We start from the raw sequence: 27,096 nt of genomic DNA, 5'->3' as shown, positions 1-27,096 counted from the left end.
GCCAGGAAGAGAAAGACAAATATACGATGTCACTTATATGTGGAATCTAAGAAAACTAATACAAATGAATTTACTTACAAAAGAGAGACAGACTCATTGACATAGAAAAGAATCTTACCATGACCAAAGGGGAAAGTGGAGGAGAGGGGTAAATTAGGAGTTTGGGATTGGCAGATACAAACTACTGTATATAAGATAGATACACAACAAGGTCCTACTGTCGAGCACAGGGAGCCAGTCAATATCTTGTAATAACCTATAATGGAAAATTACATATATAAACTCTATATATATAAACTCTCAGTTTATCCCTCCCCCCCCTTTCCCTTTTGGTCACCATAAGTTTGTTTTCTTTGTCTCTTGAGTCTGTCTCTGTAACAGTCTATAATGAAAAAGAATGCATATTTATGTGTATGGCGGAATCACTGTGCTCTACACCAGAAATGAACACAACATTGTAAATCAAATCTACTTCAATTAAAACAAAAAAGAACAGAGGTATCCTGCTGACCACATTGTCTGGGTCCTGAGACCTCAGTCTCTGGGACAGGCTGATGGCAGGTACTGTGGTGGGACCCTGAGCTTCTCACACATACTCAGTGAAAGCTTGCGACCCCTCATGGATTGGGGGGGTCCTGCTGACTCCTTCCTCCCTTTCCCGAGATCCCTGGGGCAGGAGTGGCCTGGCCAGGACCCCGGCTTGCTAGAGTCCCTGTCCCTCAGCATTGCACCTACTACCCGTGGTGAGAGACTGTGAGTCCTCCTTAGGTCCGTGGGTGTGAGGGTCTGAGGAGCGAGAGGGGAGACCCTGGCGTGGAGGGACTGAAGCGCAGGCTGAGTGGGACACCCCACTGGCACTGGGTCGCTCCACACTGCAGCAAGCAAAAGCCTCATATTAGTGGCAAATAATGGTTGCAAATGTGTCTATGAAACTATGCACATTTAAAAGAATCTGTATTACCCAGTAGTATTTATTTCATAAAGGATGGACAGCGAGGTATTGGGTAACTCCCAAAGGAAAGCAAAAAGCAGAGGCCGTGTTTTCCGAGTATCAGAATTCAGGCAAAGGGTGCTAGGTCACTGTATAGTTCACATTTCGGATATACTGGTCATGACTGTGGACCAAATGATCATTAGATAAAGCATATAAACTAGACCTGTTGGATACACCTGAAGATGGAAAGAATGCTGTTGGGAAATTCTTTTTATACAGTCCTCCTACTCTGTAATTCACAGATAAAGCAAATATGCAAGTGAATTCATCTGATGAATAATGCATAAAGTAACTCTTAAATGCTACGCATTACGCAAACAATATGCTTTTCTCTCATCCACCACAGACCGCTTAAAAAATTGATTTTGCATTAATGGTACAAGGAGGGTTTTAATATGTTACCTCGAGCAAGTATTGAGTGTTAAATTCTTTGAATGTAGTATAAGTAAACCTAGATGTTAATAGTGAAATTTAACCAAAAAAAAACAAAAAAGAAAGAGTGTTCCATGGGACACTTTAAACCAGAAATTCTCTCCTAAATAACTTGATAAGTGAGCCAGTGAAAGCTGGAATTATATGCTATTTTAAAAACAATTTTGCTGTGAATACTACCTGTACAAACCAAAGGGGACAGCTGGAGTGATCCGAGAGAGAATAATGAAAATCAGTGAAGAAATTATCCAGTTCAAACATTTAGAACAAAAAACAGTATATGCAAGACAAGCAGGAGGAAGAAATTCATAAAGGAAAAAACAAAAAATAATAATTAGGAACAAGAAAAAAATCCAGTTGTTGGATTACTTAAAAATAAACCTTCAATCAGAGAGAACACAAATATACAAAATTAAACTTAAAAAGTACTCATTTGGATGCAACTTAAATTTTTTAAAATATATTTTTATTGATTTATTTTTTAATTGAAGTAGAGTTGATTTACAATATTGTGTTGGTTTCAGGTGTACAGCAAATGATTTGGTTATATATAGCTTTTTTTTAAGATTCTTTTGCATTATAGGAAAAGGTTATTTCCATTAGGTTATGACAGAATTTTGAATAGAGTTCCCTGTGCTGTACTGTAGGTCCTTGTTGTTTATCTGTTTTATGTACAGTAGTGTGTATCTGCAAATCCTAAACTCCTAATTTATCCCTCCCCCTTTTCCCCTCTGGTAACCATAAATATGTTTTCTGTGTCTGAGTCTGTTTGTGTTTTGTAAATAAGTTCATTTGTGTTACTTTTTACATTCCACATTTAGGTGATATCATGTGATATTTGTCTTTCTCTGTCTGACTTACTTCACTTGGTATGATCATCTCTAGGTCCAACCATGCTGCAAATGGCATTATTTCATTCTTTTTTCATGGCTGAGTAGTATTCCATTGTATATATACACCACATCTTCTTTCTCCAGTCATTTGTTGATGAATATTTAGGTTGTTTCCATGTCTTGGCTATTCTAAATAATGCTGGTATGAACAGTGGGGTGCATGTATCTTTTCAAATTAGAGTTTTCTCCAGATATAATCCCAGGAGTGGGATTGCTGGGTCATACTCTAAGTCTCCTTTTAGTTCTTTTTTAATGGCTGAGTAATATGACTTTGACATTTCTGAAGAGTAGTTGTCAACGGTTTCATAGAGTGCCTTTTGGCTTGCGTTTTTCCAGTGTTTTCTCATGGTCAGATTAAGGTTATACATTTTTGGCTAAAAAAAAAAAAATCCTCAGAAGTAAAGTACTTTTTTCAGTGCATCATATTTCAGAGTGTGTGATGTCGCTGTGTCTAGCTATTGGTCATAAAACCTTAGTCGTATCTCCCCTGTAAAATTGTTATTTTTCTCTTTGTGATTGATAAGTATCTTGGGGGAGGTACTTTTAGACCATGAAAACATGGTCTTTCTCCTCAAAACCTTTACCCATTGATTTTAGGGCCCATTAGCGAGTCTAGTGATGTTTGTCTAATGGTGATTTTTCTGTTTTGCGCATTCCTTCTATATTTATCACTTGGAATTGTTCTGTGAGGAAGAGCTGCCCCTTTCCCCCATTTACTGATTTACTCAATTGTGATATCAGTATGGATTCACAAATATTCATTTTATACTTTGAGTTTCTTATTTGTTTTCTTGCCCAAAGTGCTTCAGTGTTGGCTGCTGGGAGCTCCTCCTGATTGGCTTCCTGTATCTTTTTGACATGGCCCTATCCTTTTTTCTAGCACTTTCTTAATTTTCTATCATCACAAGATATTCCAGGCTATAATGAAGTACAATTTGAGCAAAAAAAAAAATTAAGTGGAACAGAGGCAAAGTTCATTTTGATGAAAGGTACGGTGTCTGAAAATTTGAGTCTCAAACTCATATGCAACGAACAATGTAGGTTTTGAATCTGTAAAGCAAAAATCAATGGAGATTGTAGTGGACGTCTGTTGGTTTCTGCCTGCTCAGCATTCACTCCTCCCTGCCCATGCAGTTTGGAAAGAGGAAGTACTTTCCTAGGAGATGACCCGAATCAGTCTATCTCAGGACTGTTTCATATGTCTTGTTTTCACGTTTGCCTAAGTTTTAAGCACGATTGGAATGTGGGCACAGCTCTGAGACACCCATGGGGAAAAACCCCTGAATATGAGTGGTTTGGAACCACGTTTCATGCGAGTGCCCAGCACAGGACAGCGTGTCTTGTGTTCAGTGGTCTCCTGTTCTCCTAGGATTTGGCGTCTCTTTTCCAGGGTCATCCTCTCCAGGCTGTTTGATGAGGTCATTGAGGTGGACCTCACAGACAGTGCAGACTACATCCACCTGGCCTTCCTGAAGAGACCTGAGCTCGGAGTCACCCTCACCAAGCTTCACTGCTGGACGCTCACCCATTACAGCAAGTGTGTCTTCCTGGACGCAGACACCCTGGTGAGTCTAGGGGAGGGTAAGGACCCTCTCCGTCCTTAAGTGGGCTGCTGGTGGAGCCCATAAGGTCACGTCCCTCCCTCGCACCAACATCCATGTTCAGTCCGTCAACACCAGGTAGAACCCACCTCCTTAGCCCTGCACTCGACCCTGCCGAGGACATTTGAGACACTTGAAGGTACGTTCCTTCCCTACGATGGGTTTTATAACTACATCATTTCATCCTCACAAAATCAAATAACTGGGAAAATAATATTCTGCCTTGATTGTGAATTCTATACTCCTGATGGGGCTGGTGCACCTGGCTTCTTAAGCTCTTGTCATTTGGGGTAGCGGTGCCTACTGGTGTGCGAGCCCAGGATGGATACTTCCAGAAACAGCTGTTGGAAAGTCGAAAAGTGCAGTGAGGTTGGAGTGTGGGTTGTCTTGGTTGCACAGAAGCAGCTCTGTAAGAAATAAGAATGAGAGAACCATCAGAGTCAGTTTTTTTTTCCCCCAGACAGAGCACAATTTAGCAAGCCAATAGGTGTTGCAGGCAGGCTCTGCAAGGCAATTGATTACATTATATTTCCTTGCAAACCTCCACATTGGTGGCTTTCCCAAGCCTTGTGGGTCACGTGTGCTAGACGAAAGAGAATATATGATTAAGAGAGGTCCACGGAGGGTCTTAAGAACCTTGAGATATGAAAAAGACTATGAAAACGAATGTAAGTATATATATGCAGGGCTGGGACATTGTGCCAAGCACCGGGAGCTGACACATTCTAACTGATGGCACTTCAGTTAACAAACAGACGGTGTTCCTTCTGTCCCTTGAAATCAGCCAGAGAGCGTTCTTACATGGCAAGCTCTTCTCTTTTGGGCATAACCCTAAAAATAAGAGAGCCACTTAAAAAAAAAAAAGGCGCAAGTTTCCCATCACTGAACACGCCGTCCCGGCCTGAAGTCGCTGTCGCATTTCTCACCCGTGTCCCGGCGGCTAAGGGAAGGGCCCCCACGCCCCGCTTCCCCAGGTGCTGTCCAACGTGGACGAGCTGTTCGCCAGGACGGAGCTCTCTGCGGCCCCCGACCCCGGCTGGCCGGACTGCTTCAACAGCGGGGTGTTTGTCTTCCGACCTTCTCTGGAGACGCACGGCCTGTTGCTGCAGCACGCCGCCGACCACGGCAGCTTCGACGGTAGGTGAGGGCGGAGGGGGATGGGGCCCGTCCCCCTGCCCCGCCGACACTCGGCGCCACCACCCCATTATCGGCGAATGGCAGCTGGGAGTCAGTGGAAGATGAGGATCAAAGAGTAAGTTCGGGCAGGGAGATAGGAAGAAACAAAGAAGTTAGTGAGTACAAGGTAGGGACGCCGCAGGCCGGGTCACATGGAATGGGGTAGACAGCCTTTCTCGAAAGAGCCAGAGACTTAATGTTTTCAGCATCGTGGGCCATACGATCTCGGTGGCCATCGTTCATCCCTGTGTTTGTAGAGGAGAGTCAGGATGGGACTTGACAGGACTTCAGTGAATGTGGCGGTGTTTGCATAAAACTTTATGTACAAAAAATGGTGCAAGCCAGCGTTGGCCAACCCGATATAGAGTGAAGGGGAGAATTAACTGGGAGCCAGTGGGAAACCAGATAGTTGCTTTACTGGGCGTTAGTAGATGGGAAACACGTTAGCATTTTTGTAATGTGGAAGGAGATGCTAGACTGTCGAAAAAGTGGAATGTAAATTGGTGCAGCCACCGTGGAAAACAGTATGGAGGTTTCTCCAAAAACTAAAAATGGGACTACCGTGTGACCCAGCAGTCCCACTCCTGGGGATAGCTCTGAAAAAACCCAAACCATTAATTCATAAAGATACATGCACCGCAGTGTTCATAGCAGCAGTATTTACAATAGCCAAGACATGGAGGCGACCTAAGTGTCTATCGAGAGATGACTGGATGGAGAAGATGTGGTGTATGTACACAATGGAATATTACTCAGCCATAGAAAAGAATGAAATTTTCCCATTGGTAACAACAGGGATGCACCCGGAGGGCAGTAAGCTAAGTGACGTAAGTCAGAGAAAGACAAATACTATACGATGTCACTTATATGTGAAACCTAAAAAAATACAACAAACGAGTGAATATAACAAAGCAGAAGCAGACTCACAGACACAGAGAACAAACTAGTGGTGACCAGGGGGGAGAAAGAAGGGGGAGAGGCAGGATGGGGGAGGGGAGTCAGAGGCACAGACTTTTAGGTATAAAGTAAGCTGCAAGGATACATTGTACAACGTGGGGAATATAACCAACGTTTTATAATAACTATAAATGGAGTGTAACCTTGACAGACTCTGAATCACTATGTGATCCACCTGTGACTTATGAAATATTGTACAGCAACTAGACTTCAATTAAACAATAAAAATAATCAATTGATAGGAAAAAAAGAAAAATGGCTTTTAGGTAAGGATGGGGAGGTAACAAAGTTGGCAAAAATGGTGGGAAAAGCTGGGATACCAGTGTGTCCGTTACACCCTTGTGTTCTCTTGGTGCTCTGCACCATTCTTTATTAACTTCTTTGGCTGTGTGTTAATTCTTTAGGGGCAGACCAAGGCTTGTTGAACAGCTTCTTCAGTAGCTGGTCCACGGCTGATATCCACAAGCACCTGCCGTTCATCTATAACTTGAGTAGCAACACGGCGTACACCTACAGCCCTGCGTTCAAACAGTAAGTTTTATGCCTTCTACGCCTGCCTCCTCCGGACAGCAGTTCTCTTTCAGAATCTGTATCACCTTTTGGCTTTTTGAAGGAAAAAAATAATCAGGTCATCTCTCTGCTTGCTTTTTTTTTTTTTTTAAATCATTTTACATGATAGGTAGTCAAGGCAGCTGGGCTTAAGGAGAGTGGTTCCCAAAGTGTTGCCCAGGGAACACCTTTGGGGGGTTCCTTGCCACCCTTTCAAGTCTGTGGAGTCAAAATGACTTAAAAAAATTAATTCTAAGACATTTTCCTTATTTCACTCTTGTTGTCTCATAAGTGGACAGTGGGACTTTATAGAAACACCGTTAAGTGTGGAGCATGCATTTTTTTTTTTTTTTTTTTACTTTTTTTATTGAACTGCAATCATTTTCAATGTGTCCATCTCTGGTGCACAGCACCATGTCTCAGTCATGCATAAGCATACATATATTCGTTTTCATATTCTTTTTTAATTAAAGATTATTGCAAGATACCGAATATAGTTCCCTGTGCCATATGGAAGAAATTTGGGGTTTTTTTAAATCTATTTTTATATAAAGTGGTTAACCTTTGCAAATCTCAAACTCCCAAATTGATCCCTTCCCACCCCGTTTCCCCTGGTAACCATGAGATTGTTTACTGCATCTGGCAGTCTGTTTCTGCTTTTAACAGGGGCCATATTGCCCTCCCCCAAGGAGACAAGAGGCTGGTTCTTGGGGACTGAAAATCCTTTTTAATATTAAAAAGCACAGGTTTACATATAAAATGTAGACAGACAGTGAGAAAGTGCTGTTAAAGTTGCACAAGAAAGCAATTAAGGCGGTTAAGGGGAAAAAATGCTTGGAACGTTTCAAGGTTGGTAGGAGTGGTGATAATGAACAAAAAAAAAGGTTGAGAGGGGATAATTTACAGTCCTTTGCAAGAAACCTATTTTCTGGTTTGCAGCTTGCATTGTCCACAATAAAAAAAAATTTTTTTTTTTTTTTTGGTTCCTGTCATTTTCAGGATGTGACAATTTGGGCTGTGGTTCTCCCCGTCTTCATAAGACTCCCGATTTATTCTGCCTGTTTCGGGGAACCGCCCCATGGGTTTCTATTACGTTTCTTGGTGTAGAGAAAATAAAACACCACAAACATGGATTGAATGATGGATTAGTTCTACGGCAAGTCGAAGTGACAAGATTGTCCATCAACCATCGAGATGAACCTTTCCGTCCCGCTGTCTGTGCTGAGGCCGATGGTTGTCCAAGGATTTCTGGGTGAGGTCGCTTCCGAGAGAAAAAGCAGAATGTTCTATGTTTCCTTCTCAGGTTTGGCTCTAGCGCGAAGGTGGTCCACTTCTTGGGGTCCGCGAAGCCTTGGAACTACAAGTACAACCCGCAGACCGGCTCGGTTCTAGACCAGGGCTCCGGGTCGGTCAGCCAGCACCAGACATCCTTCCTGAACCTCTGGTGGAGGGTCTACCACCGCAGCATCCTGCCGCTTTACGAGAGAATCGGGCACGAGGAAGTCCACGCGTCTCCGGGACACACAGTAAGGAGACTGTTCCCTTGAAACCCCAAGAACTGAGATGAGGGGAAACTCTCCAGGCTCCACAATTGTGTATTTCCCTCGACTCCGCCCCTTCTGATATATATTCTGTGTCTCACCTAGAAGGATGCTCAAAGAGGCAGGTCACAGTTTTTGTGTGTGTCTGTGTGCGACAAAATCGTGAATGTGTCGTGAGCAGAACGGCTGCTTCGATTTACAGGACTGATGTGTAAATAATTACTTAAATTCGCCGACTTCCTCAGGGCAAGAGGCACTCACAGCTTAAGTGGCTGAAGCTGACTGATTACAAATTGTCTTTCAAGGGGTCGTTTCCCACGTTGAGTCCCCGAGTGAAGTAGCAATTGGAGGCAGTTTCTGAAAAGGGTCTTTAAACTTTGATTGAAAGACAAAAAATTATTGATTGGCACCCATTGGATTTTTCTGTTTTTTTTATTTTTTAATTTTTTAAATTTTTAATTTTTTTTCCCATCGGATATTTTTAAACTATAACCCTAAATGCTCTTCGTGGTGGAGTTTCTCGAGTTGATTTAATAAGGATGAAACAGCCTGGCAAATGACCTTTTATTATTTTTTTTTAATGGAAGGGTAGTTGATTTACAGTGTTGTGTTAGTTTCTGGTGTACAGCATAGTGATTCAGTTATAAATAAATAAATATACTTTCTTTTTCAGATTCTTTCCTATTATGTTATTACAATGTGTTCAATATAGTTCCCTGTGCAGTACAGTAGGATCTTGTGTATCTATTCTGTATACAAATCCCAAACTCCTAATTTATCCCTCCCCTTCTTTCCCCTTTGGTAACCATAAGTTATTTTCTGTGTCTGTGAGTCTGTTTCTGTTTTGTAAATAAGTTCATTTGTCTCATTTTTTTTAAGACTCCACATATAAGTGATATTTCTCTTTCTCTGTCTGACTAACCTCACTTAGTATGACTATCTCCAGGTCCATCCCTTTTGTTGCAAATGTCATTATTTCATTCTTTTTCATGGCTGAGTAGTATTCCTTTGTATAAATACACCACATCTTCTTTATCTAGTCATGTGTCGATGGATATTTAGTTTGCTTCCACAGCAAAGGACCTTCTAAAATTAGATACCAGGAAACTATTTCATGGTCGGTTTTTTTCTAGGTATAATTTATTGCTACAGTGGAGTCCAGTGTCAGCAAATGCATGCCTTGGGCCCTTGAAAAGAATTCCTATTTGAGTGTTGGCTATGGGTTTTCTTTGGTGGAGCTGGGTGCTACTTTTCAATGAGCAGGACTAAAACTTTTTCTGATCGTTGCCCACGAGTGAACAGGAGTTTATAAGGATTCATGTCGTGGATGTCAAGTTGCCCCTCTCTTCTGCCAAGCCGCTTGCTAGGTATTGGTTGTAGAGGAAGGAAGTAAGGCTTTGAGTCAGATGGTTCCGAGAAACCGGACTTCGAGAGCAGTCTGGAGGGCCTGCGCCGTGTGGTCCTTCTCGCCAGGAGCAGCACCACCTTTATCCACTTGTGTTTTATCAAAGCTATCTTTGTCTCATCGCCAGGAGTCCCAGGGCCCCTGGGGCTCTCTCTGTCGGCCCCCAGGTGTGGGATCCCTTGTCTCTGGCCCTGAATATTTATAGATTATGTAGCATCCATTAGTTAAGCTTCTGTGTAATGCATGTGGATGTCGGGGCTGAAGACCACCGGCCCCGCAGAGGGTGGGGTGGGTCCTGCGGCCCCGAGAGTGGCCGGAGTCTTGAAGAGATGCAAGGAGGACTTGCTAAGTTCATCTCCCTTTTGTGCAGACTTGCCTCACGGGCGGTGGGGTCCCGTGTGCAAATTCGGCACCCACTGCTGACGGGATGTGTGCAGATTCCACTCCTGGCGCCCGGGAGCCATGTGCAAATTCGCCGGAGGGGTCCAGGCAGCCTTGGCCTGCTGAAGACCCTTTGGAGAGGACCATGGTGGTGGAGGAGAGCTGTGCTTCACCTGGAGCACGCCATTCAGAAGATGTAAGTACCTGCACTTTGAGACGCAGAGTCAGACACTGGTTGCTTAGTGAGATGGAGCAGAGAGGATGCTCCCTGGGCCTCTGGGGAGGAGGATGGAGGGGCGGTACCTGTCCTCAGTTCGCTGTGGCATTAGGACCTCCTGCCTTTATTTAGAGAATTGCTAAGTTAGCAGGGAGGATGTAGCTCAAATGGTAGAGCACGTGCTCAGCATGCACATGGTCCTGGGTTCAGTCCCCAGGACCTCCTCCAAAAATAAATAATAAACCCTAATTACCTACCCCCCTGCCAAAAAGAAAGACAATAATAGAGAATTGGTACATTACACATCACAGCAAACCCAATAAAAGATGTACCATGTTACCTAAAGTTTATTGCCTTAAAACTTTGTTTTGGTTAGTAGAATTACTGGTGTATTTATGTTTAAATCTTATCATCTGTTTTAAGAATCTTTTTCGAGGTGGGGTTGGGGACAGCTCAGTGGTAGAGTGCATGCCTTGCTTGCGTGCACAAGGTCCTGGGCTCAATCCCCAGTCCCTCCATTAAAAAATAAACAAGCAAACCTAATAACTTTCCCCTCAAAAAAGAAATTAAAAAATTTAAAAACCTTAAAAAAAAAGCATCATTTTCTCTCTCCTTTTTTGTCTTCCGTTGGATTAACTTTTAGTTACTCTCTGTCTTACACATCCATTTTGCATTGCTTGGATTATTTTTTCAATGGTTACCTGGAGATTCCAGTTTTCACTCCTCACTTGTTATAATGTGATAAATGGAGGATTTTTTGATACTTTCTGGCAACAGAAGAACCCCAGAGAACTTTCCCTCCCTTCATCTCCTTCCCATGTTTTGTGTTGTTACCATGCATTTTAATACTGTAGCCATTCTTCCCAGGCAGAGGTATCATTTCATCTTATGTTCACCCCTTGTTTCATTTTTCTATCAGTAATAATTTTTTTCTTCTCATAGAACTCTCTTTATTATATATTTCAGTTCAGGGTTATTAAATTCCCTCAGTGCAGGTATCTGAAAATGCCTTCATTTTGCCTTCATTTTGGACCATATTTCACTGGGTATGGAATCCTGTTTTTTATTGAAGTGTAGTTGATTTACAATACTGTGTTACTTTTGGGTGTATGACACAATGATGAAGAGATAGATACATATATATATATTATATATATATGTATATATTCATTTTCAGATTCTTATCCATTATAGGTTATTACAGGATATTGAATATAGTTCCCTGTGCTGCACAGTAGGACCTTGTTGGTTATCTATTTTATATATAGTTCTGCATACATGTTAATGCCAAACTCCCAATTTATCCCTCCCCCACTTTCCCCTTTGGTAACCACAAGTTTGTTTTCTATGTCTGTGAGTCTATTTCTGTTTTATAAATAAGCTCATTTGTATCATTTTCTTTTAGATTCCACATATAAATGATGTCATATGACATTTGTCTTTCTCTGTCTGGCATACTTTACTTAGAATGACGATCTCCAGGTACATCCATGTTGTTGCAGATGGCATTATTTCATTCTTTTTTATGGCTGAGTACTATTCCATTGTGTATATATACCACATTTTCCTAAACCAGTCATCTACTGATGGGCACTTGGGTTGCTTCCATGTCTTGGCTATTGTAAATAGTGCTGCTATGAACATTGGGGTGCATGTATCTTTCAAACTAGAGTTTTAGGCAGATACATACCCACGAGTGGGATCATTTAATCATATAGTAACTCAATTTTTACTTTTTTAAGGAGCCTCCATATTATTTTCCATAGTGGCTGCACCAATTTACATTCCCACCAAGGGTATAGAATGCTCACTAGGCAATTATCTTACAATGATAAGCAGGAAGATATTTCAAAATCTTCTGACTTCCTTTATTTCTCCAGGAATTCATCTTCCAGCCTCACGTGTATACGTCAGAAAGTAATGTGTCTTCTGGTCTGGCTGCTTTTAAGATTTTTTTTTCTCTTGGGCTATGGTTTTTATCGGTTTTCTCATAATGACTCTGGGTTTTTATTGTTTGTATGTAACCTACTTGGGGTTTGTAGCTCTTCTTGAAATTGTCCCTTCTGCCCTTTCTCTGTCTCCCCCCTCCTCCTCCTCCCCTAAACGTTTGTGATTCCAGTTACATCAACAGTAGGAATTTCATCTTGTGCCTTTATCTGGGACATACTTCTCCCATCTGTCTTCCCGTGCTTCAGTCTACGGGCCTGTTTTCCACTTAACCAATCTTCTCTTCGGCTGCGTCTAATCAGTTGTTAGATTAGACCTACATCCTGCCTGCTTTATTTCAGTTACTGTATTTTTAGTTCAAATAAACATCAAATGTTTAAGAGGGGGTTTTCAGTACTCCCTTGAATATGTTCAACTTGTCCCTTTATTTAAAGTATTTCTCATATTCAGCTGTAGTCTACAGAAATCATACGTCTGCATTTCACGTGGATCTGTTTTTGTGCTTTGACTTTGTTTCCTCTTGGTTTTCAGTCATATGGTCTTGTCTTGCCACATGCTGGTTAATTTTTGATGGACTGCAAGACATTGTATATGGAAGCACTGTGGGGATAATTTGAGGCTCTGAATCCTATTATCATATCCAGAGAGCATTTCTTGTGGGGTTTTTTTTGGGGGGGGGGGCAGGTGGCTTGCCCACACCCTATTAGAGGTCAATTTGGAGTGAAATTGAGCTTCAGTATTCGTGAGAGCTGGTCTTTTTCTGATTCTCATTTCAGTAGAATCCCCGGTGAAAGGAGTCTCTTGCGGTGTTTAGCGGGTCCCTCCTGGATACCTCATCAATTACGGACTCCTCAGCCTCATAGGACTGCCAAAACGTCTGCTCTCCCCTCAGCTATAACCTCTTAGTTGCCTGGAGGTGAAATACGATGCTAGATGTATGCATTATACACATATTATACATATATGCATTTTGGGGGCGTCCAGTCTTTTGAGTTCTTTTCGGCATGAAATTTACTGGCAAGTAAGTAGTTTTACCCATTGCTGAAAGTGGAAAAAATCCCTCTTTGGTTCTCGAGCAGATTTCTGTATTTATGTTTTTAGCTTTCAACACCTCCAGGAGCAGTTAACTTTCACGAGGTTGTAGCGCATGATGCTAAGGAGTGCGTCTTCTTTTTGTTCTAACTGTCTCTGCTCAGGTTGTGTCTGTGAGCATCCTGTATCTGTCTGGGGGGTACCCATTCCCTGCGTCATCTGCCTTTACGATGTCCTCTGTTTTCATCAGTCTAGACTGAAAGTACTTTGATTCCTAAGCTACTCTGCACCCTTCAGCGCCCCCCCCCCCCCGTCCTTTGAGCCAAGAACCCTATGAATTGTTTCCAGTCCCAGAGTCTCTCTCTTCAAGGTGACCCAAGCTTCCGGCAGCTCGTTAAGGGTATGAATCGGTGAAACACTGATCATCTAAGGACAAAAATAAATGCTGTTTGTGAAAGTCGCGTTGTACACAGGTGTGTTGGCAAGCCTGCCAACAACTTTCTGAAAGGCTGGCTTTGCACCGTGGTATTATTAAATCCTTGTCTCAGAATTCCCTCCTGGCTTTCTGCACACGTAAAGAAGGAAGTCCCTATTTGTTGCTACGAAGAGTATGGGGAATATTTATTATATCCTTTTCAGTTTGTATTTCAGTCATTTATGGTCATTATTTTTAAATAAACCTGTGGTCTTGTTCAGATAGATTAGCATGAGTCGACGTAACTTCTTTTCCTGCTTAAGTTAAATTTGTAAGTGTCTAACTTATCTGCATAAGACCAACGGAAACGTCGTCTTATTTTATCATTTCTTATCAAATCGATAACCCGGAGTTAAATCACTTCCAGGGAAGGATAACATGTCACGACAGCCCACACAGAATTTATTTATCTGTTCTTTGCGGAGAGAAATTAAGGTGACAGAATTGGTGTGTTCCCTAATCCGATTTGAAACGAATCTTTCCGAGATGACTCAAACCTTCTGGCACTGTCTGTTCGCCAGGCTAATCGCTCCACTTGTCAATTACAGCAGATGGCTATGCTATGTATTATTAAAGAGTTTAGGGCTCCGAGACAGTGAGTAATGTATCCAGCGCTTTCAAAAAAAAAAAAAAAAAGGCTGTCAGGTTTCAAATCTAGAACACTGATTGCCACTCTCCAACACTGACTTAATAAGGAAATTATTTGTATGGTATTTGTATTTGTATAATAGTGCAATTATCTCATCCATCATTTCCCCCCTAAAGGAACATCATTCCTTTAGGAACATTTCCCTAAAGGGGGAAATGATATGTTCTGTGGACCATAGTGTAGGATGTAGTAATGACGTGGGCTGTATCAGGCTTGGAGCTGGCTTGGTGGTCCGATAGGTGTGTGTTCAAACCCCTGTCTCTCTTACTCACTGCCTCTGGTGTGTTTAATGAGTATCTCTGTCTGCAAATTAAACTTTTCACCAGTAAGAGAAGGACTCAAACCATTCGCCTCATAGGGCTGTTGTGAAAATTAAAAGGAATAAATACCTAAGAAGCTAATGAGTACAATTTAAGAATCAGTCTTGAACACCTCGTGAAAAAGGCTTGCTATTATCCTGGTCTTTAATGTCGTGGATAACGTTACCCTTTTGCTTCCAAGAGTAATTGTTAGCACTTAACTTTAATATTTGGATTTGACATACCATCACGATTGAGAATAAAGAGCCCATATTTTAATTTCCACTTTCAAGTTTAAGAGATAGAAAAATCAGAATTAACAGAAAGCAACTTCATGAATACAGGGTTATCTTCTACATTAAATTTTTTTTTTTTTTTTTTTTTTTTTTTTTTACTGAATTTCACCAAAAATGACTTTTGGGGAGAGGTTACTTTTGTCCAGTTTTTACAGCAAACTTATTTCACTTTCTTACCTCTCCTTTACCTCTGCCTCAGGACATTAGCACATGCTGTTCTGTTTTTCTCAGCATGTTCTCTTTCTCAGCCCGTCTCCTGCTCGGCTCTAAGACTTCGTTTGAGATGTTACTCCTTCAGGAGTCCTTTCCCTTCCAACAAGGTCAGTGTGACCTTGATAAACCTGCTTTTGATTCTCTGTCATTTTCCTTTACAGGATTTCTTGCAGATTGTCATTTTAGTTGTTATTTGCAGAAAGTCCATCTCTGTCCTCTGACAGTAAGCTGCACACGGCAGGGCTCATGCTGGCAGCCCACTCTTCTTCTTCGTACCCAGCTCTCTGTGAATATCCTTTGAACGCGTAAATAGGTGCCTCCATTAACACAGGGATGACCTGGACTTCCTGCAGAATGGGAAAGCTGGGATCAGAGACTCGGGAGCTGGGTCTGTGCTTTGCCAGCCTCCATCTCAGGTCAGCTCGCTCAAAACCTCTGGGACTGTGGTTGGAGAATCTACATTCCCAGGGTGGAGACTCACTTAGGATGCTGGTCAGGCAGAGAAGCCCACATTAGGGGTCACCCCAGCCCACCACGCAATTTCTGCTGTGTGTTTGCAGCGAGGACACACAAGTGTGTCCACATTCTCTATTCTCTGTGGCTGACACTTGTACGTTATGTTGCTGGAACCTTTAGGTTTTACTGGACTCCAGGCTGGGGGCACAGGCTTGGCCCCTGACCCTGAATTCATCAGAGTGGGCCAGCTGCTGTAACAAATAGCCCCTAAATATGCAAGAGTCTGTATCTTGTTTGTGTCCCGCTCAGCCAAGGTGGCAAAGGTGTGCTCTGCTCCACACGGTCATCCCGGGATCCAGGAGCCTTCCATCGCTCTGCTCCGTCAGCTCCTAGGGAAGTCCTTGTCCTGGGTGGCTCCTTGAGAGAGAGTTAGGCTCCCAAGGAAGCCCTGAGATGGTCTGAGCTACGTACCGTCCTTGGGAGAGCCAAGAAGACAGTCGCTCAGATAGTTTTCTGCGGCGTTTCATCGTCTTGTGGAATTCCCGCTGAAACTGGAAGAGGTTGTGGGCAAGAGCTTGCTCTCTACCTGACCTGTGGGGACAGAGGGTAGGAAGAGGGTGCATCACCTCACCACCCAGTCGGAGGGTGACTCTCGTCACATGTCCTCAGCATCCGGGGTGAGAATTCATCCCGTGGTCCCGCTTAGATACAAGGAGCCTGGACACGAGTTGAATGTGAGCCCACGTCCGGGAAGTGGAAACTAGTGACAGTGGGCACAGTGCCGGGCCACTAGTCCTCGGCAAGCCGTATTTGCATCATGGAGGCAAAACACCACAAAACAACCCAGATAGGTTGTTTTCAGTTATTTGCTTGTCCTAACTGGCTTTCGCTTTTTTTTTTTTCTTTATAACAGATGATAGGTTGGCCTGAAACTGAGACTTCCGCTGGAGTGATGTGTGACCCCTTGTCACCAGCCTCCCCTCAGTTCGCAGACCTCACAGAGACCCAGACCAGCTCGGTACACCCCGTCCTGTTTCTAAAGCATGCCCCTCTCTCTCCGTGTTGCGGGTTTCTCCGCGTGTCTGTGTCCACTCTCGCGACCGAAGGAGATGGCCCCTGCGTTCCTTCTCCATCCCATTGCTTCCCTGAATGCTTTTTCCAGTTGGGTTGTGATGAGTCAGTTATTAGAGAAGAGACCTGGTTGTCACTTCAGATTCCTTCCCTCCTCCGTCACTGGAGTCTTGTGTTGGTCACTGGGTCATTCTCTTATATCTTGCTTTAGGAAGAATCAGAAAAGAAAAAAATGAAGCATCATCTAGTATGTATCTGTCCCTTGACTTTCTTTTAATTCATGGCACAACTTTGGACCCATGTTTCCAATCAGTATTCAAGGATTATGATTTTCCCTTTTTTTCCTCTAAATTGACCCTCATGAATCCAGGCTTTTGTTAACATATGTCCACAAAAGAGTGAACCCAGGTGGACTCTTTAACTCAATGAGAGACCGTCTGAGTTCAATGCTTCCGTAGACATCGGGGATAAACTAATCGAACCCCTCTCTGACAAGGTGACTTTGGTACCTTGCATAAGAACTGTTGGCCTCTCATCTCAGGCAGGAAAGGCTGGGCGGCCGGGGAGAAGGGAGGAGTGCTGGAACATACTCAGTGGGCTGCTGAGTTAGCACCAGCCATTCCTTCCACCTTGTTTTCTGCAGGGAAAAGAGTTCTCTGTCATTTTGGGTAAGACTGCCGTTCTCTGAAGCCCACTGCAGACTAACGATGGAATGGTTATCTTTCTAGCCGCCCGCGGATAAAGCAGAAGGTGGCCCACGTGAGGAACCCTTGGAAGCAAGCCCAGAACGCCCTGTGGATGCCACCAGGGACCCCAGTCCTCCGGACGCTTTGGAGGTGGTGTCCGAACCGTTTGCCTCATCCAGCTCTCTTGCATGCTCTCTGATATCCCTGGGGCTGGCTGTACCGCGCACCGGCCGTTACCTCCAATTGCAGCCTCACTTGATGAGACGAGAGGCCGTCTGCCTCTCCTGCTGCCTTAGATCCACCCGTCTTCTCTCTGCTGTTTGCCTTGGGTGGTTGGTCCACTTTTTTCCCCTGCTGTCCTCAGCTCTGATAATCATGGCCCCTTCTCTCTTGCAAAGCTGATCTGCAAACAGTAATTGAAGCTGAGAGGCTGTGCGATGTTTTCTCGCAGCGTGAGCTTGGACGCTAGTGCACGGCGGGTCTAAAAAGAAGGCCCTAATAGCTGGGAAATTTGGTGGGCCGGGGAACGCTTTGATCCAAATCGAGCATGCAGTGATTTCTTCTTGAAGGAAAGGAGAGATGCATTCTTCTGACACTTCCTCGTAACAGATACTCTGCTCTTAAACTTTAGACTCTCCGATGATGCAGTTAATGAAGGCGATGGCTAATGTTTTTTCTCTCACAATGATCTAATGACACCTTTTGATCTTTCCTAGCAAAAATACCTCTAGAGCTGAGTGTGGGGCTTATGATGAAAATTACTGTTGATTTTTTGTATTGTGTCTGTTTTTAAGTCTAATTTTTTTTTTCATTGACGTGTTGTCAGTTTACAATGTTAGTTTCTGGTGTACAGCAGAGAGATTCAGTTATCTATATCCAGACAGACATAGATATTTTTTCGATTTCTTTCCCATTACGGCTCATGACAAGAAATTGAATGCTGACTTGTGTCTTAGTCAGCGTGGGTTGCTGTAACAAAAATACCATAGTCTGGATGAACAGGAGACACGTTACTTCTCATAGTTCTGGAGACTGGATGTCCGAGATCCCTTTCTCACCCATCCAGCATCTGGGTGGCACCTGTTTCAGCTTCAGTGCCCTCCTCTGTCTCTCTCTCTCTATATATAATTATAAATATAATATATTACTAATTATAATTGATTGATAATAATACATATATTATAAATTATAACTATATTATATATTAATTCTAAATATATATTATAAATTATAACTATTATATATTATTATAAATATATATTATAAATTATAATTATATTATATATTACATTATAAATATATATATTATAAATAACACATATTAATTATAAATAATATATTGTATTAGTTATAAATGTATTATGTATTGATAATTATAACTACTATATAGTGTATATTATTATAAATATAATATATACTATTAGTTATAAATAATACATCTTATATTATAAATAATATATATTACTAATTACAAATATACTATATATTATGTTAATTACAAATATATATTATTAATTATAAATATATATAATTATTATCACCACGTGCATATTTTTTAAAGTCTTTTTCTAATTTTTGTTAAAGAATGTTTAAAGCAAATGTCTCTCTTATTTTTGTTGATCTGTTTCAGTGCCAACCAAAAGTCAGGGGGGTGTGTGTGTGTGTTTACACGTTTCTATATTTATATATTCTCTTACACGTATTCCCTAAGAGGATGGAAATCCTGCCATGGCAAGGGGAAAAAAAATATATTGAAATTGTGATTTCAAGTGGTCTTGGCAGGCAGTCCAAAACATCCTAGGCTTTATTTATGTGAGGAGAACGTTTCCTTTGTTCCACATGGTTGGCTCACCTACGGCGAGACAGCTTTTCTGGGGGGGTGGGACTGTTAAGTCAATCGTGTAAGTATGTGTGTGACGTTAAAAAAGTATGTGGCCAGACGTTAAAACACATCTCAGGGACTAGTGGCCACAGATACAACTATAATTTATAAAATTTCAAAAATCTCAGGCCAGAGAAGCATCTTCTCGTCGGAAGGTTCTACTCGATTCAGCATGTGTTTGGTTCAAAAGCAAAGTTCTAACAGTTGGCATTGTCCCCCTGAGCAGTGAGGTTCATCTGTAGAACAGATTGCTGAGCCGGGTGGGTGCCCGGGCTGGCTTTCAACCTTTGATGATAATGTCTTCTTCTTCTTTTTTTTTTTTTTTAATTGAGGTAGAGTCAGTTTACAGTGTAATGTCAATTTCCGGTGCACAGCATCATGTTCCAGTCACACACATACATACATAAATTCCTTTTCATATTCTTTTTCATTGTAAGTTCCTACAAGATATTGATTATAGTTCCCTGTACTATACAGAAGGACCTTGTTGTTTATCTATTTTATATATGGTAGTTAGTATCTGCAAATCTTGAATTCCCAATTTATCCCTTCCCACCTCTTTTCCCCTCTAGTAACCATAAGTCTGTATTCGGTGTCTGTGAGTCTGTTTCTGTTTTGTAAATACATTCATTTGTGTTTTTTTTAAGATTCCACATAAGAGAAATTATATGATATTTGTCTTTCTCTGTTATGATTTACTTCACTTAGTATGATAACCTCCAGGTCTGTCCATGTTGCTGCAGTTGGCAATAGTCCATTCTTTTTTATGACTGAGTAGTATTCCATTGTATAAATATACCACAACTTCTTTATCCAGTCCTCTGTGACGACAGTTTCTAAAACCATCTCCTGTGGACTTGTCTCCCCTAGGTGGACCTGGCCATCTCTGTGTCTGAGATTTCCATCGAAGAAAAAGTCAAGGTGCTTAGTCCCGAGGAGCAGCGGAGGAAGTGGGAGGAGGGACGCATCGATTACATGGGGAAGGACGCCTTTGCCCGCATTCAGGAGAAGCTGGATCGCTTTTTGCAGTGAGGTGGTATGTGGTCACACCATGTTCTGTTGTGTGGTCCTGTTCCATAAACACCTCGAGCCCTTCCAAAGGGAAAGGCTCTCCAACAGTGTGCCTCTATTGACGATTGACCAAGTTGAGTGCCTCACCTATATAACATGGTCCATCAGAAACCCAGCTTGAAGTCCCATGGGATCCCAGCCACCTGTGTCTCCTGGCTTCCCTGGGAAGTCTCTTCTCTTTACATCTTGTCCGCAGAAGGGAGCAGAAATAAACTTCTGGTCGACTCCAGGTAAGAGTCTCTGGTCTTGCTCGAAGGAGCTCAGGGATGCTTCCTGCGACAGAGTCTACAATATGTATCCTATGGAGGGTTAGATGTCTCTGCAGAACGTATGTCCCAAAGCTCATAACACTCGTCTGTGCATTTAGCCCCCTGGGAACCGTCCAGAATGAAATGTTCTTTCCTTTAAGACTAAGTAGATGTTCAGACATCTTGAGCGTGACTCTGGTTTAGACTTTGCAACTCATGGCGGAGAAACACCATGGCTGTGGTTTCTCTTCCACATAACCCAGCAGTGATGGACTCCCCCTTTTGGACCTGCCAGAGGTGTTTGGAAGGAAGATTCTAACTGACCTGGGAGAGGTAACCTCTTCAGAACTGGTTTACCTACTGGTTTAGAAGAACCAAGGGTTGACAGTGAGTGATGTCTGGTGACCACGTGCTTGCGGTCACAGGATCTGGAGAGGCTCCTTGTCTAGAGGCAGCTGCATTCGAGGTCCAGGACTCGGGACTGCCCTTTACTGGGTCTCGCTACCTCACTTCAAGATAACAGATGGAGTGACTGCGTTCCCCCAAGCCATTTCAACTCAGTTATTTTGGGACAGTTCTCAATTTGTGACTCTGGATGCTTTATTCCAGGAGAAAGCGTCAGCTTCAGACGTATCCCAGGTCTGTGAGTTAACGCGGTATGGTGGAACCTCTCACGGGGTCTCCCCGTGCATGGCCGCCACAAGGATGATTAAAGCCAGATGTCCGTTGCTGTACTGAAGACAAGAAATGCGGCTTGGAAACGTTTGGACGGTTTATTGATCGTACATGTCCTGTTGAAACTCATGAGTGGACACAGGTTTGGAAGAAGGGGAGAGGGCTGTGTTTAAGCTTCATTCGACGTGTCTGCTCCCACTGTTCACCCCCGAGCGGTTTAGCCCTCTGGGTCAGGGGATCTGGGTGAGCTTACGACGTCACTTGTGGCCTTAGCTTGTGCGAAGTGTGAGCGACCGGGGAGGCTTTGTCTCTGGGTGTGTGGGTGGTTAACGATCTACAGTCATGCTTGGTTTCGCACACAGGATGCTTCAGGGTCTAACTGGAAATAGCCATAGGGACATAGCCATTGGCAGGTTGCTGAGATGGTCACCAGCCATCAGGGTAATCCCGTACACTTGTTCTGGGGAAACAACATTGGTGCTGTGTGCCGTGGGGTTGACTGTGAGCAACAAGCTGAGACTGACATCCACAACTGCTGGTGAGCAGCTGAGCCTGCTCCGGCTCCTCTGGAGAAGAGGGTTCATACGCATGGGTGGTGGCTCATTGGCCGAAGGTGTACACTCAACACGGACTTCTGTCTTGCATCTACGGTTCATCCCCAGATTGGGACGAGGGCTCGCACGTTGCAAGTAAATTTTAGAACAGCAGTGGGGTCTCCTTCTGGTGTGTGTTTGCGTGTGGTGTTCTGAGCCATCAGAATAATATTTATGTAAATGTGGCTGCCTTTGTCCTGCAGTATATTTAAATGGCCCACTGGGTTTTTCAGAATTGATAGTAGCAGTAAAGTGAGGAGAACTATTTACTTCTTACCCTTGGAAATCTCATAAGGACTTTCTAGGGAAGCTGCCCATTTTCCTAGCATTGGCTTCTCAGCCCCCATCCATCCATCCATCCACCCACCTATCCATCCACTCATCCGTCCATCCATCCATCCATCCACCTATTCATCCACCCATCCATCCACTCATTCATCCACCCATCCATCTGTCCACCCATCCACCCACCCACCTATCCACCCACTCATCCATCATCCCTCCATCCATTCACCCATCCATCCATTCACCCGTCCATCCACTCATCCATCCATCCAACCATTCATCCGTCCATCCATCCACCTATTCATCCACCCATCCATCCACTCACCCATCCACTCATTCATCCACCCATCCATCTGTCCACCCATCCACCCACCCACCTATCCACCCACTCATCCATCATCCCTCCATCCATTCACCCATCCATCCACTCATCCATCCATCCAACCATCCATTCACCCATCCATCCACTCATCCATCCATCCATCCATCCATTCACCCATCCATCCACTCATCCATCCATCCAACCATCCATTCACCCATCCATCCACTCATCCATCCATCCAACCATCCATTCACCCATCCATCCACTCATCCATCCATCCAACCATTCATCCGTCCATCCATCCATCCATCCACCTATTCATCCACCCATACTTCCATCCATCCATCTATCCATCCACCCATCCATCCACTCACCCATCCACTCATTCATCCACCCATCCATCTGTCCACCCCTCCACCCACCCACCTATCCACCCACTCATCCATCATCCCTCCATCCATTCACCCATCCATCCATTCACCCGTCCATCCACCCATCCACCCATCCTTCCATCCATCTCCCCATCCACATGGTTGTTGAGTTCTCTCTAAATGGCAGTCAGTGTGACATGTCCTCAGTCAATACATGGAAACATAGGAGAACCTTCAAGAACATTTTAAGGACTTCTAAATAGCACCCCTCAAAAAGGTACAATCCTGTGTTATTTCCTGCAGAATCCCAGTCCCAGAGCCCATGCTGTGTAATGAGTACAGAATTATCTAAGTCGAATCCCTGAGAGAGATGATTCGACCTATACTATCACTAATGTTTTGGTACACAGAAAGCATTTTTTTTAATTTAATTGTTCTAGAAATAGTACCAGTTATTCTTGGCCAGGATGAGATGGCATGGGGAGAAAACACGTTTCCGTATGTGCTGACGCGGTCAGGTGGATTAAGATGTGTAGATTTAGATGAGCGCAATACGACATTTTTGTTCCTCCAAGTGGCTTGGTCTGAACCCGCTGACACCGCCGCCGTCTGGGGCTGGAACGCGCATGGGTTGTCCCAGTGCTAACGAGTTTTGGTTTGGAATTGCCAACTCGTTGGAGGAAAATGGAGTTTCCTGTAGCTATGACACCTGACTTGGGAAAGGTAGATGAGTTCTCCTTTCTGAGTTCCTAGCTCTCTACTCTCTAGCACACAGTGCAATTTGTTCTTAGTGCCTTATGCTTGGAAACTGGATGTTTCATACACCAAGTCTTCCCATCATTCTGAGAAACAAAACTGGAATATTTTCTTGGCACAGACCACATCTGTTGAAAGACTTTGCTGCAGCGCCAAATTAGACCTAGGACGTGAAATATATTTTGCAGATAAAACACATCCTCTTTTTCTTTCTTTAAATTGAAGTACAGTCAGTTACAGTGTGTCAATTTTTGGTGCACAGTGTCCCAGTCATGCATATACATACATATATTTGTTTTCATCTTCTTTTTCATTAAAAGTTATTATAACATACTGAATATAGTTCCCTGTGCTGTGCAGAAGAACTTTGTTTTTAATCTATTTTTATATAGAGTGGCTAACATCTGCAAATCTCTACTCCCAAATTTATCCCTTCCCACCCCTTTCCACCAGTAAACATGGTTGTTCACTACGTCTGCGCGTCTGTTTCTGTTTTGTAGATGAGTTTATAATGCCCCATTTTTTAAGATTCCACATATAAGTGATATTATGTGATATTTGTCTTTCTGTGTCTGACTGACTTCACTTAGTATGACGATCTCTGGGTCCATCCATGTTGCTGCCAGTGGCATAATTTCACTCTTTTTTACGGCTGAGTAGTATTCCATTGTATAAATATAACAGAATGTCTTTATCCAGTCATCTGTGGATGGACATTTAGGTTGTTTCACCGTCTTGGCTATTGTAAATAGTGCTGCTGTGAATATTGGGGTGTTTGTAGCAGAAACACATCTTCTTTTAAGTTCAGGAGCCAAAAAATATACCAGTGGTATCTTGAAGACAGCACGGATTGTTAACCAAGATGATGAACAGAAAGAATCAGTATGTTTAATATAATCAGATCATCTGGGAATACACTATAGACCCCTCTGAAATATTTGAGGCTCCCCTGGCATTTCTGGGTTACACAAAATTTACTTCCCCACAGAAGTTCAGTACCATCTCATCAGCAAGAGACTCTTTGCCCGGCGGGATGTACACCATCATCTCTTTCTTGGATTCCTCTCTTCCTTACTGGCTCCTGGCCTGACGCAGCCCTCATGACTGGGTTTCCCTGGCCTCCATCCAAGGAGAACACAGACGTTGAATTTGTTTTTGCATTCGAGTGGGTTTCTTCTGCGGTTGCAGTCGGAGTGAAGGAACAAAGGCTTCCCAGAATTTAGAGCAGAGAGTCTGCAGAGCGTCTGGAAAGAGCCAGGCTTGTTTGTGGGTGTTCTTTTCGCGTGGGGGGCAGGGAGCTGGTTATGGGTGGCTGGTAAAGAAGCCCGCTGGGGCATCGCGTCCTTGACTAGACCTCACAGGGTATCACAGACACCAGGTCTCCTGCTTAGGGAGTCTCTGGTGGCTTTGTGAGTCTGGCAGGGGGGCAGTCCTGCAAGCGGTCTCGGAGGGCTGGCTGCTACCTGTGGTCCCCTGTCAGCACCGCACCTGCGTCGCCATCCTTGCTTTCCTTTCCCATGGCTGGCACCTTCACCCCCAAGCTGATGTCTGCTTGGTGTCTCTCCTTGGCCCCCTACAGGGAGGCGGCCCCTGCTTCCCTACCTAGCATCTGACCGTTTATGTCGGGCAGGCTGACCTCTGACACGGGCTGATTGGAACACTGGATATTCTCAGTGCGGTGAGGAAGCGTTTGGGGTTTCCTTGCCGATGGCACGGGGTCCTGTTTCCCAGTCGGGCGTCTGTGTTCCGGCCACCAGAACTCGCCCAGATGGCATCAGCAGGATGAAGAATGTGTGGTGAGCCCACGTCGGCGGCCATCCAGAGATAAAGGGGCAGCTGAGGAGCTGATGTGGGGAAGAGGCAAGACCTGGAGCCGCGTGTGGGAGCCACAGGGTGGTTTTCTCTGCCCCACCCAATCTGGACCAGGTCCCCTTTGGTGCCCTTCGGCTCCAGAAGGCAGAATATCTTTTTTTTTTCTCTATTAAAGTATAGTCAGTTACAGTGTGTCAATTTCTGGTGCACAACATCATATCCCAGTCATGCATATACATGCATATATTCCTTTTCGTATTCTTTTTCATTGTAGGTTACTGCAAGATACTGAATAGAGTTGCCAGTGCTGCACAGTATGAATTTTTTCTTTATCTGTTTTCCACGTCGTAGTTAGTGGCTGCAAATCTCGAACTCCCAATTTATCCCTTCCCACCCCGTTTCACCCTGGTTACCATAAATTTGTTTTCTGTCTGTGAGTCTGTTTCTGTTTTGTAAATAAGTTCATCTGAGTATTTTTTTTAATAATTAGTTTAATTTTTTATTGAAGTACAGTCAGTTTACAGCGTTGTATCCATTTCTGGTGCACAGCATCATGGTTCAGTCATACATGTACATGTGTATATTTGTTTTCCTATTCTTTTTCATTACAGGTTATTACAAGGTATTGAATATAGTTCCTGTGCTATATAGTAGGACCTTGTTGTTTATTTTTTTATATACAAACTTCTCTTTTTAATCACCCTCAGAACAAAAAAAAAGGACGAGTGTTCTGATTTCTCCACATTCTCACCAGCACTTGTCCTAGTGTATTTTGATTTTTGTTCTCGCCATCGGGTGGGTGTGCAGCAACCTCCCACTGTGGTTTCCGGTTGCATTTCTCTGATTGCTAGTGATGCTGAGCATCTTTGCATGTACGGAATACCCATTCCTGTCACCTTTAGTAAAGTGGCCATTTACCTCTTCAGCCCATTTATTAGATCATTTGCCTTATTACGGAGTTGCATGCATTTGCAAATATTCTCTCCCAGTCGGCAACTGCTCTTTTCATTTTCTTAACGGTCTCTTTGAAATGTGATAAATGCTCATGTATCATTTTTTTTTTTTTTAAATAGGCATTCCGTGTCTTATCTAGAAAATCTCTTCCTAGCTCCAGAGGGCAAAGATTTTCTCCTAAGTTTCCTTCAGAAAGTTTTGTGCAGGTCTCTGGTGGATTTTGAGTTCATTTTCGTGTTGTGGTGTGAGCTGAGGGTCTAAATTTGTCTTTTTGCACGTGGCTATCCAATCGTGTCAGCACCGTCTACTGAGCCCTCCACTGGATTTTTTTAACAGCATGATAAATTTTATTTTATTTCATTTTATTTTATTTTATTTTAATGGAAGTAGAGTTGATTTACAGTGTTGTGTTACTTTCTGGGGTAACAGCATAGTGACTCAGGTATACATATAAAAATACTCTTTTTCAGATTCTTTCCCATTATAGGTTAGTACAGGATGTTGAATAGAGTTCCCTCTGCTGCACAGTAGGACCTTGTTATTTATCTATTTTATACATAGGAGTGTGTATCTGCAAATCTCAAACTCAGAATTTGTCCCTCCCCCACCCTTTCTACTTTGGTAACCATCAGTTTGTTTTGTGTGTCTTTGAGTCTGTTTCTGTTTTGTAAATAAGTTCATTGTATCATTTTTTTTTTTAGATTCCACATGTGAGATTATATGATATTTGGTCCTTCTCTGTCTGACTTACTTCACTTAGAATAACGATCTCTAGGTCCATCTGTGTTGCTGCAAATGGCATGATTTTATTGTTTTTCATGGCTGAGTAGTATTCCACTGTATAAATATACCACAGA

At 43.1% G+C, this 27,096-nt stretch overlaps 1 protein-coding gene across 9 annotated transcripts in view; it reads left to right on the top strand.

Annotated features, from left to right (window-relative positions):
* LOC105097369 (glycogenin-2) overlaps window positions 1–27,096 on the top strand; it is a 47,838-nt gene that overhangs the window by 6,837 nt on the left and 13,905 nt on the right. For 4 of the 9 annotated variants that reach the window (XM_064482636.1, XM_064482638.1, XM_064482637.1 and 1 more), the window contains exons 4-11: window positions 3,710–3,884; window positions 4,895–5,057; window positions 6,458–6,584; window positions 7,906–8,128; window positions 9,919–10,125; window positions 16,427–16,531; window positions 17,313–17,420; window positions 20,023–23,947. In XM_064482636.1, the coding sequence (XP_064338706.1) occupies window positions 3,710–3,884; window positions 4,895–5,057; window positions 6,458–6,584; window positions 7,906–8,128; window positions 9,919–10,125; window positions 16,427–16,531; window positions 17,313–17,420; window positions 20,023–20,184 (1,270 nt within the window). In that variant the 3' untranslated portion in view covers window positions 20,185–23,947. Of the gene's footprint in view, window positions 1–3,709; window positions 3,885–4,894; window positions 5,058–6,457; window positions 6,585–7,905; window positions 8,129–9,918; window positions 10,126–16,426; window positions 16,532–17,312; window positions 17,421–20,022; window positions 23,948–27,096 lie in introns of those variants that run through there. The other 5 variants (XR_010379288.1, XM_064482633.1, XM_064482634.1 and 2 more) reach the window with 5 other exon arrangements.

The sequence above is a fragment of the Camelus dromedarius genome, chromosome X (genome assembly GCF_036321535.1).
Source record: "Camelus dromedarius isolate mCamDro1 chromosome X, mCamDro1.pat, whole genome shotgun sequence".
NCBI classification, from domain to species: domain Eukaryota; kingdom Metazoa; phylum Chordata; class Mammalia; order Artiodactyla; family Camelidae; genus Camelus; species Camelus dromedarius.
This window is presented reverse-complemented; position numbering and strand designations above follow the sequence as displayed.